An 11,351-nucleotide genomic window follows, 5' to 3' on the forward strand; every position below is an offset into this window, starting at 1 on the left:
AGTAGTCGAACGCCAACTCTTCCTTGAGACAATGCTGAAACGTCTGAATCATGATCTGAATCATCTTTCTTGTGCTTGTCTCCACCCCCCACCAGATGTCCTGTGTCTGTATTTGGGTCATATCCCGAGTCGTGATAGTACCAACTGTCCATGACTGACGAAGCAGACTCAGACCAGCTCTGCAACACAGTGTCCCTCCAAGGAGACACCATTGGAAGCCATGAGGACTTACTGCAGAACCTTGTGGAGGGACTCCATACCTTGGAGAATACCATGACCATGCCTTCAATGCATTGTCGGAACAATTCTGCGGACTATCTCCTAGGCAACAAACCACCACACCCGTCTGGAGTATCGAGAGCCTTGTCTTCAAGACACAGCATTCCCAGCTGGCTAACCATTTGTTTGTCTGGTCCCCGCTCTTAGAATGGGCTCATTCCTCTAACCTCACCTGCCATCCTGGCTCCCTCTGGACACTGGCTTTCCTCCGACAATGACTTTGGTGTCCCACCATGGTTCCTGACCATGGTTCCTGTCCTTGGGTTACCAGCCTCCGCTCTTCCCTGAGCAAGAGGAAGAAGTCAGCATACCCTTGGCCTAGATGTTTGTCCATCACTGTCGGCTTACCCGGAAGAGAGCTCGGTCCACTCTTAAGACCACTTCCAGGAATCGGCGACAGGCAGTCTGCCACCAGCCCCCGGCTCACCACTATCGTCTCGGGCAGAGGGTATGGCTCTCCACTCAGGATCTGTCCCTCCGATTTGAGTCTCAGAATTTTACCCCCCCTTTATCGTCCCTTTCCCCATCTCTAAAATCCTTAGCCCCGCTGCAGTTCATCTTCTGTTGCCCCGCACCCTCCGTATACATCCCACTTTCCATCTGTCTAGGATCAAACATTTGTCTTTACAGCCCTTTGTCTCCTGTCTCCTATTTTCCCCCATTATCCCCATGTGTATTTATACCCATGCTTTGTGTTTTTATGTTGCCAGTTCATCTTGTTTTGTCAGGTCTTACCGGTGTGTTTTCCGTTTCTCTAGTTCTCAAGGTCTTGTTTTCTAGGTCAGTTCTGGAGGATTTGTTGCCATAGAAATTTAACCTGGCTAAAAGGTGACCGGTTACCCTGAGTTGAACTCAGTTTACCAAAGTAACCTCGCTAAATCGTCTAACCTGGTCCCTTTGTCCTAGTGTGATTGCTGACACTGGAATAGAGGAGACAAATAATCATAACAATGAGAATGAAAGCTTATTTTATCATCAGAAACATTTGATATGCAAACACATATGCAAATGAAAGTAGTATTAGTAAAGCTAAGATAGATTTCCAGTGCAGTGTCTGTTGGAGAACATTACAGGACTCCCAGCTCTAGAGGGCGATAGAGTACAACAAACCACAGACCGAGCAGCTTATAGAAGGCTGGTTATGTGTGACTGCAACCCCTGTAATGTTTCTTCTTCCAGAATTCCTGATATGCCTAATATACATTGTCAAGTAATAAGTAGCTATTGCAATAGAGCACCTGGACTGTTCTTATCCTAAATAATATGTCCTTGATGACCTATTGACTTCCTGTGGGTGGGGCCTCTGCTCAGCCTGCTGTTCACCCTCTGCCTGTTGTCTTTGACTTTCTGGAGGCAGCAGGCACACAGGGAGCTCTCCCTCACCAGGTACAGGCACTCCACCCTCTGGATGGGGTCAATTCCTTTGTCATCCTCCAAGGGGATAGGATTGCACTTCAGGTTGACGGTCTCCAGGTAGGGCAGGTTGCGGAGGCACTCAGGTACCCGGGTCAGTTGGTTGTTGAACAGGCCAAGGTGACGCAGCTCCTTGAGGGCTGCAATAGAGGATGGGATGCTCTCCAGGACGTTCATGCCCAGGTTGAGGCTCCTCAGCTTTCGCAGGAGACCGATCTCGTTGGGGAGTCCTACAGTGCTCAGACAGTTGTTACACAGGTTGAGGCTGTATAGGTTACGGAGGCGCCCGATAGCTTCCGGAACCTGGTCCAGCTGGTTGCTGTGGAGGTCCAAAAAGCAGAGGTTGACAAACTTGGCGATAGAGTCTGGGATCTTCTTGAGCAGGTTGCGGCTCAGGTCCAGCTCGTCCACATCGCAAAGCTTCAGGATGCACTTGGGAAAGGTGGTGAGCTCCATGTTGCTGAGGTCCAGCCGACGCTTGCCATCCACGGTCAGCTTCAGGGCCAGCTTCGCCATCTTTAGGGTGATCTTCCGGCCCTTGGGCTCGCTTGACTGCTTCTTGCCCTTGGCCATCATGCTTTAAAAAATAAAAGGTTTATGAGTTTATTGTTCAACATGTTATGAGTTTGATTAAATGTTGTTTCCTTGGTTAAGATTTAACCTGTTCCGTCAATAAATGATTCATTAGTTCGTTTCTCCATTATACATGAAGTAGGCAGTAGAACTAGAACATGATGTAATAGATAGTGTTACATGTCATAGTCCCTAGTGTAAATGACAATACTTGTCTCACTGTATAACTCATTATATTACAACAAAGGACATGAGACAGCCAACTGTTTGCCATTGTAGCAGAGAATGAACATGTACCTTGACCATAACAACTCTCAATCCCACCTTTAGATGAAGAAAAGAGTGAATAGTCATTGTTTTACTGTATAACTTGTCTTTAAAATACCAATCGTAAAACAGTTGGACCTATTAACACATTCACCCTATTCAACCTAACCTTTTAAAACACTTTAACATCACAACTTCAATCTACTATATGACTTCTTAGCAATATTCAAGTTTCATTTATTCTGAACTTGGTTATAGAAAACTGTTTTGTTTTCTTACCAGTATTGAAGTTCGTCCACCACCCAGATCAGTGCAGAGACGGAGAGGGTGCAATCTCCCGACCTAAGACACAGGAACTCTCTCCCAAGGTTTGTCGAGGATCCTTCCATCTCCCTGGCTGTGAATTATACATAAGAGCCACCAAGAGCCATGTAAATAAATAAAAACCAGGAAGGGCACTGCTCTGTCGTTTTTAAGTGGATACAGCTAAGGACCTGTGTTATTACATTTTTCTGTCAGCCTGGCCTGCATAAACTGAGTACTGCTAGCCTTCTCTTGTTTTTACTTGTTACTAAGCAACTGAATGATGTGTTCCTTGTAGTTTATGGCTAGGTCTGAGGCTTTTCAGGGGAAAAGCTATTGCACTGTTTGTGCTGTTGCTTGCTTACTGTATACATTCTGTATACATTTAGCATACAGTTGAAGCTCAGAACAAATAAACAAAACACCAAATAAACCTGTCATGTTGAGACACAAATGGTGGAAAATCTTTGACTGTTTTCATGTATGATTATCACATTTACAGTCATTTACTGCAACATTTACCTCCTTGTTTACTGAAGTGGGCCCTCATCCTACAGGAATAAAAATGGATGCTTGGATAGAGAAAGAGAGATCTTTGGCTATTGGAAGCCGTACAAGAGTATTGGCATTCAACATAAAGAGATAGTCCAAGTAAAAACTAGAACAGTTGGGGGAAAAAACACTCCAGGAGCTCCTAGATGCAGTAATTGAATAACCTAATAACCAGCATTTTGACAGACAAGCTGTCTTCATCAGGGTGGAATGACAAACAGTGCGGGTCACTAGTTTATATAGTGTCAAAGGACACACACAGGTGTCTGTACTCATGGCTGGGTGTGGCCTGATATCATTGGTTAATTCTCAGATATAAAAAGAACATACAAGAAACATGAATGGATAGCATACGATCAAAGCCACAAATTGGCTACGTAGGCCATCAAACATTTACAATGAATAGCAAAATCACAATAATCACAAGAAAGGCTTCAGATCAAAGTCTACATTGAGACCGACGGGAGCGAGGGTCTTTAAATGACAGATCCAGTGGTGTAAAGCTCGCCGCCGTTGGACACGCTTCACCATCTGGCAGACCGACGGACGATTCTGTGTTTGGCGGATGCCAGGGGAACACTACCTGCCCGAACGCATTGTGCCCACTGTAAAGTTTGGTGGAGGAGGAATAATGGTCTAGGGCTGTTTATCACGGTTCGGGCTAAGGCCCCTTTGTTCAAGTGAAGGGAAATCTTAACGCTATAGCATACAATGACATTCTAGACAATTCTGTACTTCCAACTTTGTGGCAACACTGTGGGGATTTCCTGTTTCAGCATGACAATGCCCCCGTGCACAAAACGAGGTCCATACAGAAATGGTTTGTCGAGATCGGTGTTGAAGAACTTGACTGACCTACACACAGCCCTGACCTCAACCCCATCGAATGTCTTTGGGAAGAATTGGAACGCCGACTGCGAGCCAGGCCTAATCGCCCAACATCAGTGCCCGACCTCACGATTGCTCTTGTGGCTGAATGGAAGCATGTCCCCGCAGCAATCTTCCAACATCTAGTAGAACGCCTTCCCAGAAGAGTGGAGGCTGTTATAACAGCTAAGGGGGGGCCAACACCATATTAATGCCCATGATTTTGGAATGAGATGTTCGACGAGCAGGTGTCCACATACGTCTGGTTATGTAGTGTATTTAGGAAGAGGTCACCATTTCATGCAGTCTCTGAAGGAAGAAAAAGTGGTAAGCAAGTTAGACTTTTTCACAAAGTCAAATTAATTTATCATGTTAAAGGTTTTATGATGCCTCTATCATAAAACCTTATTCTATTCTATCATTTTAAGATGGTTCTATATTGAGGTATTTAAAACCTGATGAGGTCCTAATCCTTGCATGAAGGCGCATCCTTGTAGCTGTGTGGGCTAATACAGTCAAAATGTGTGCCTTAGGGTAAGATGAGCCAAAGGATGTGCCAATGTTAAACTATACCCTGTGTTAAAAAGGTTTTGTTAGGTGTTATGCCTGTGTTAAAAAGGTTTTGTTAGGTGTTACGCCTGTGTTAAAAAGGTTTTGTTAGGTGTTACGCCTGTGTTAAAAAGGTTTTGTTAGGTGTTACGCCTGTGTTAAAAAGGTTTTGTTAGGTGTTATGCCTGTGTTAAAAAGGTTTTGTTAGGTGTTACGCCTGTGTTAAAAAGGTTTTGTTAGGTGTTACGCCTGTGTTAAAAAGGTTTTGTTAGGTGTTAAGCCTGTGTTAAAAAGGTTTTGTTAGGTGTTACGCCTGTGTTAAAAAGGTTTGGTTAGGTGTTACGCCTGTGTTAAAAAGGTTTTGTTAGGTGTTACGCCTGTGTTAAAAAGGTTTTGTTAGGTGTTACGCCTGTGTTCAAAAGGTTTTGTTAGGTGTTACGCCTGTGTTAAAAAGGTTTTGTTAGGTGTTACGCCTGTGTTAAAAAGGTTTTGTTAGGTGTTACGCCTGTGTTAAAAAGGTTTTGTTAGGTGTTACGCCTGTGTTAAAAAGGTTTTGTTAGGTGTTACGCCCGTGTTAAAAAGGTTTTGTTAGGTGTTACGCCTGTGTTTTCTTAGGTGTTACGCCTGTGTTAAAAGGTTTTGTTAGGTGTTACGCCTGTGTTCAAAAGGTTTTGTTAGGTGTTTTGTTACAGGTTTTGGTGTTATGCCTGTGTTAAAAGGTTTTGTTAGGTGTTACGCCTGTGTTCAAAAGGTTTTGTTAGGTGTTACGCCTGTGTTAAAAGGTTTTGTTGTGTTAAAAGGTTTTGTTAGGTGTTACGCCTGTGTTAAAAGGTTTTGTTAGGTGTTATGCCTGTGTTAAAAGGTTTTGTTAGGTGTTACGCCTGTGTTAAAAAGGTTTTGTTAGGTGTTATGCCTGTGTTAAAAGGTTTTGTTAGGTGTTACGCCTGTGTTAAAAGGTTTTGTTAGGTGTTACGCCTGTGTTAAAAAGGTTTTGTTAGGTGTTATGCCTGTGTTAAAAAGGTTTTGTTAGGTGTTACGCCTGTGTTAAAAAGGTGTTATTTGTTAAAAGGTGTTACGCCTGTGTTAAAAAGGTTTTTGTTATGCCTGTGTTAAAAGGTTTTGTTAGGCCTGTGTTCAAAAAACGCCTGTGTTAAAAAGGTTTTGTTTGTTAAAAAGGTTTTGTTAGGTGTTATGCCTGTGTTAAAAGGTTTTGTTTGTTACGCCTGTGTTAAAAAGGTTTTGTTACGCCTGTGTTAAAAAGGTTTTGTTAGGTGTTATGCCTGTGTTAAAAAGGTTTTGTTAGGTGTTATGCCTGTGTTAAAAGGTTTTGTTAGGTGTTATGCCTGTGTTAAAAAGGTTTTGTTAGGTGTTACGCCTGTGTTAAAAAGGTTTTGTTAGGTGTTATGCCTGTGTTAAAAAGGTTTTGTTAGGTGTTACGCCTGTGTTAAAAAGGTTTTGTTAGGTGTTACGCCTGTGTTAAAAAGGTTTTGTTAGGTGTTATGCCTGTGTTAAAAAGGTTTTGTTAGGTGTTACGCCTGTGTTAAAAAGGTTTTGTTAGGTGTTATGCCTGTGTTAAAAAGGTTTTGTTAGGTGTTACGCCTGTGTTAAAAAGGTTTTGTTAGGTGTTATGCCTGTGTTAAAAAGGTTTTGTTAGGTGTTATGCCTGTGTTTAAAAGGTTTTGTTAGGTGTTACGCCTGTGTTAAAAAGGTTTTGTTAGGTGTTACGCCTAGGTGTTACGCCCGTGTTAAAAAAAAGGTTTTGTTAGGTGTTACGCCTGTGTTAAAAAGGTTTTGTTAGGTGTTACGCCTGTGTTCAAAAGGTGTTACGCCTGTGTTAAACAGGTTTTGTTAGGTGTTACGCCTGTGTTAAAAAGGTTTTGTTAGGTGTTACGCCTGTGTTCAAAAGGTTTTGTTAGGTGTTACGCCTGTGTTAAAAGGTTTTGTTAGGTGTTACGCCTGTGTTAAAAGGTTTTGTTAGGTGTTACGCCTGTGTTAAAAGGTTTTGTTAGGTGTTATGCCTGTGTTAAAAAGGTTTTGTTAGGTGTTACGCCTGTGTTAAAAAGGTTTTGTTAGCCTGTGTTAAAAAGGTTTTGTTAGGTGTTATGCCTGTGTTAAAAGGTTTTGTTAGGTGTTATGCCTGTGTTAAAAGGTTTTGTTAGGTGTTATGCCTGTGTTAAAAGGTTTTGTTAGGTGTTAAGGTTTTGTTAGGTGTTATGCCTGTGTTAAAAGGTTTTGTTAGGTGTTACGCCTGTGTTAAAAGGTTTTGTTAGGTGTTACGCCTGTGTTAAAAAGGTTTTGTTAGGTGTTATGCCTGTGTTAAAAAGGTTTTGTTAGGTGTTACGCCTGTGTTAAAAAGGTTTTGTTAGGTGTTACGCCTGTGTTAAAAAGGTTTTGTTAGGTGTTACGCCTGTGTTAAAAAGGTTTTGTTAGGTGTTATGCCTGTGTTAAAAAGGTTTTGTTAGGTGTTATGCCTGTGTTTAAAAGGTTTTGTTAGGTGTTACGCCTGTGTTAAAAGATGCTTAAAATTATTAAAAGACAACAAAAAAAGCAATTGTGTTGAATTGAGTTTGGGAAATAAATATAGATATGATTTTTTTTAAAGTAATATTTCATTTAGCACAGAAATTTGTAGGCGGCATAAGTTACCCTGTCCCGCGGCTCAACGTACCCCATACCCGGTGTAAGTTGTGCCAAGGTACTTTTTTTTGAGGTGCTATATTTTCAAAACTGTAATCTGACTATTTCCAGGCTCGACTTACACCACTCTCCCCTACATTCTAATGATATGGTCAGTCTTATATTAGTGTACAGTATATCAAATATTTTGAGGTCATTGTTGATAGAAATGTAATCTGATGGAAGACTAGCAGTATGAAAAGTCATAAAGTCTCTGGTGCTTGCAAAAAACTTAAATGTACCTAATGAAGCATGCCTTTCCTTCAAAGCTGAGCTTTGTCATTTACCATATAGATTTGATTTGTTAAATACAACTGCATATGTTGTTAATAAACACAAGGTATAGTTTAGTCTAGCCAATTAAACAGAGTCAACTTCCCTCCAGTGCCTGAATCACACATTGACTATGTGCTGCCATGTGCATGTAATGCAGAGAGACAGACATACTGACCTAATTGAGCATGGCCCAGTGCCCCCTGGGGACCTGTGAATAGGCTGGATAGATTACACTTGATGATCTGCAATGTGAGGACTGTATCTGAGAAACAGAAAGAAAGAGGGGAGGGGTGAGGGAGGTTGAAAGAGAGAGAGAGAGAGAGAGAGAGAGAGAGAGAGAGAGAGAGAGAGAGAGAGAGAGAGAGAGAGAGAGAGAAAGGGAAGCGTTCAAGTTTATTGGGTTGGCCACAGACAAAGACCAAGCTAGACCGATTCTCCAGCTAGGTGTGTCTTTCAATGGAATCCTGTTTCTGGTCCCCAGGAGGACATCACAAGAGCCTCTTGTTTACCTGTGTTCAGTCTGTCGTCCTCCCCTGTAAAAAGCAGCCAGGTCACCCGTGATACAAGTCAGTATTCAACGTCCATCCGTGTTTGAGGACGTCAGTAGATGACATGGAAACTGGCCACTAGGGGACACAATGAGCGCTCTTACCTTCAACTAGGTGTCAGTTTTGCAAGGGCGTTGTGGACAGGGATGGCGGATGGGCGTTAACATCTAGCTCTTGAGCCAAGGTTGCAAGTTTGAATCAAGCGATAGAGAGTTGTTTTTGAGATTTTTGTTTTAACCTTATCCCAAACCTTAACCCTTACCTTAAAAATTAGGAGTTCATGCCTAAACTTAATAACCTTAACATTTAGAAAAATGATGTTTGGAACGATTTCGAAATTTGACTTTTGAGAAACACGGATGAACTTCTAATTATGACGGAAGACTGTGAGAGCTAGTTGGTAACAAGAGCTCTGCTCGACTGGAGGGTGATGATTCCTCTGTAACAGCCAGACAACCAGCTCAGTATAAACACACATCTCAATTTCATTCACTGGTGTTTTAACTAACCTATTCCTTTTTTAAAAAAATGATGGGTTTATTCTATTGCTACAGTATGATTAAACATATTGTTTAATTGAAGGAGAATTCCATGAAGCATGAAAACCCTTCAGTAGTTGATAACATCAAACACTAACACTCAGTAATCAATCATACTGGGCTATCCACTGCTTCAATACTGGCACATTGGCCATGTGCTGAGGCTGGATCGCTGGTCACATCTGTGTTCACAACCTTGTTAGCAGGACGTCCGGTCTGTCTGGTCCAGCTTTCCTACCCCCAACCCAGCTGACAGTGTCTGTTACAGCCTCTCTGTTTCCTCCCTATTGCTATTGTATGACTGCCCCGCTTGGTCACCAGGTACATAGGTGGCATTATGTGTTAACTACGTAATGTAGTGACACTAACAGAGGATTTCAGATTAAATCTACTTTCTATTCTTGGCAAGTTGTCACGTCCTGACGTTAGTTCCTTTTTTATGTCTCTATTTTAGTTTGGTGAGTTGGGGTGGGCATTCTATGTTTTGTTATATTTCTAGTTGTTTGGCCTAGTATGGTTCCCAATCAGAGGCAGCTGTCAATCGTTGTCTCTGATTGAGAATCATACTTAGGCAGCCTGTTTTCCCACTATGGGTTGTGGGTAGTTGTTTTCTGTGTCTTTGTTTTCACCATACAGAACTGCTTCAATTTTCATTTCTTTCCCTCACTTTGTTATTTTGTATTTTTCGTGTTCTGATCTAATAAATGTAACATGTACCACGCTGCATTTTGGTCCGATCCTTCCTACTCCTCATCAGACGAAGAAGAAGTTCGTTAGACAAGTCTTGCACGTCTTTGACTGTGAAACTGTTTTGTTTCAGTATTGACATTCATATCAAAGATAGCCAAATTAGCCATGTAGCCTATTCAAGGGATGAGTTATAGTTTGTTGGACACATTTAGGAAAACTGGCAAGAGAGGGCAAAAATATGTCATCCTGTTTATTCAAGTCTTGAATGGATGTGGTTTTGTTCTCCTCTGACTCAATACAACCCTGTCATACAGTCTAAAGATCAGAAATTCAAAGAGCTCTTTATTGTATAAACGTTTGCTTGGAACTACTTCAAAGGTACTTGACTGAGTATCAATAATAATTCTAGTTGGGAAAGTTAATAGTATAATGTATCTATTGGTGCTTTGATACTACAGGAAAATGTTAGGGCTTGGTTGTGAGAGAAGTTGGACCCTTACAGAAAAACCACATGCTTTCACACGTGTAGTTGTCACATGTTATTACATTAACTTCACATAAGATCACATGAAAGATGTTTTTGGAACACTTCACATTGTCACGTTCACATTCATGTGTTTTTTTCCGTAAGGGTATACTGTGCTATTGTTAACCAACATGATTGTGGATTGGGGTTCTAAGCTAACATAGAATTGTTTTAAGGTGGTCATACCAATGATTATTTAGCTTTTTATTTAAAGAATTATTGGATGGAACACTCAATTTGGCATTACTGCTATTAGCCAATGGCTGGCCATCGCTTCATATTCGTCGCCAAACCCACTGGCTCCAAGTCATCTATAAGTCTTTGCTAGGTAAAGCCCCGCCTTATCTCAGCTCACTGGTCACCATAGCAGCACCCACCCGTAGCACGCGCTCCAGCAAGTATATTTCACTGGTCACCCCCAAAGCCAATTCCTCATTCGGCCACCTTTCCTTCCAGTTCTCTGCTGCCAATGACTGGAACAAACTGCAAAAATCACTGAAGCTGGAGACTCATATCTCCCTCACTAGCTTTAAGCACCAGCTGTCAGAGCAGCTCACAGTTCACTGCACCTGTACATAGCTCATCTGTAAATAGCCCATCCAACTACCTCATCCCCATGCTGTTATTTAATTTATTTATTTTGCTCCTTTGCACCCCAATATTTCTACTTGCACACTCATATTCTGCACATCCATCACTCCAGTGTTTAATTGCTATATTGTAATTATTTCGCCACTATGGCCTATTTATTGCCTTACCTCCCTTGTCCTACCTCATTTGCACACATTGTATATATACTTTTTCTATTGTATTATTGACTGTATGTTTGTTTATTCCATGTGTAACTTTGTTTTGTTGTTTGTGTCGCACTGCTTTGCTTTATCTTGGCCAGGTCGCAGTAAATGAGAATGTGTTCTCAACTAGCCTACCTGGTTAAATAAAGGTGAGATAAAAAACATAAAATAGTGTTGTGGACACCAAGGAACTTGAAGCTCTCAACCCGCTCCACTACAGCCCAGTCAATGTGAATGGGGGCGTGCTCGACCCTCCTTTTCCTGTAGTCCGTGATCAAACCCTTTGTCTTGCTCACGTTGAGGGAGGTGTTTGTGTCCTTGCACCACACTGCCAGGTCTCTGACCTCCTCTCTATAGGCTGTCTCATTGTTGTTGGTGATCAGACCTACCACCATTGTGTCGTTGGAAAACTTAATGATGGTGTTGTAGTCGTGCGTGGCCACGCAGTCGTTTATGAACAGGGAGTACAGGAGGAGACTAAGCACCCACCTCTGAGGGT

At 41.9% G+C, this 11,351-nt stretch overlaps 1 protein-coding gene across 1 annotated transcript; it reads right to left on the minus strand.

Moving 5' to 3' along the window:
* Positions 1 to 1,230: 1,230 nt before the first annotated feature.
* LOC118402661 (leucine-rich repeat-containing protein 18-like) lies at positions 1,231 to 3,106 on the minus strand. Its single transcript, XM_035800832.2, has 2 exons — positions 2,812 to 3,106; positions 1,231 to 2,269 (listed from the first exon to the last, which is right to left on the minus strand). The coding sequence occupies exons 1-2, from the start codon at positions 2,919 to 2,921 to the stop codon at positions 1,534 to 1,536; spliced, it is 846 nt and encodes a 281-aa protein (XP_035656725.1). The 5' UTR covers positions 2,922 to 3,106; the 3' UTR covers positions 1,231 to 1,533.
* Between the last annotated feature and the right edge of the window lie 8,245 nt (positions 3,107 to 11,351).

The sequence above is a fragment of the Oncorhynchus keta genome, chromosome 24, assembly GCF_023373465.1.
Source record: "Oncorhynchus keta strain PuntledgeMale-10-30-2019 chromosome 24, Oket_V2, whole genome shotgun sequence".
NCBI classification, from domain to species: Eukaryota; Metazoa; Chordata; class Actinopteri; order Salmoniformes; family Salmonidae; genus Oncorhynchus; species Oncorhynchus keta.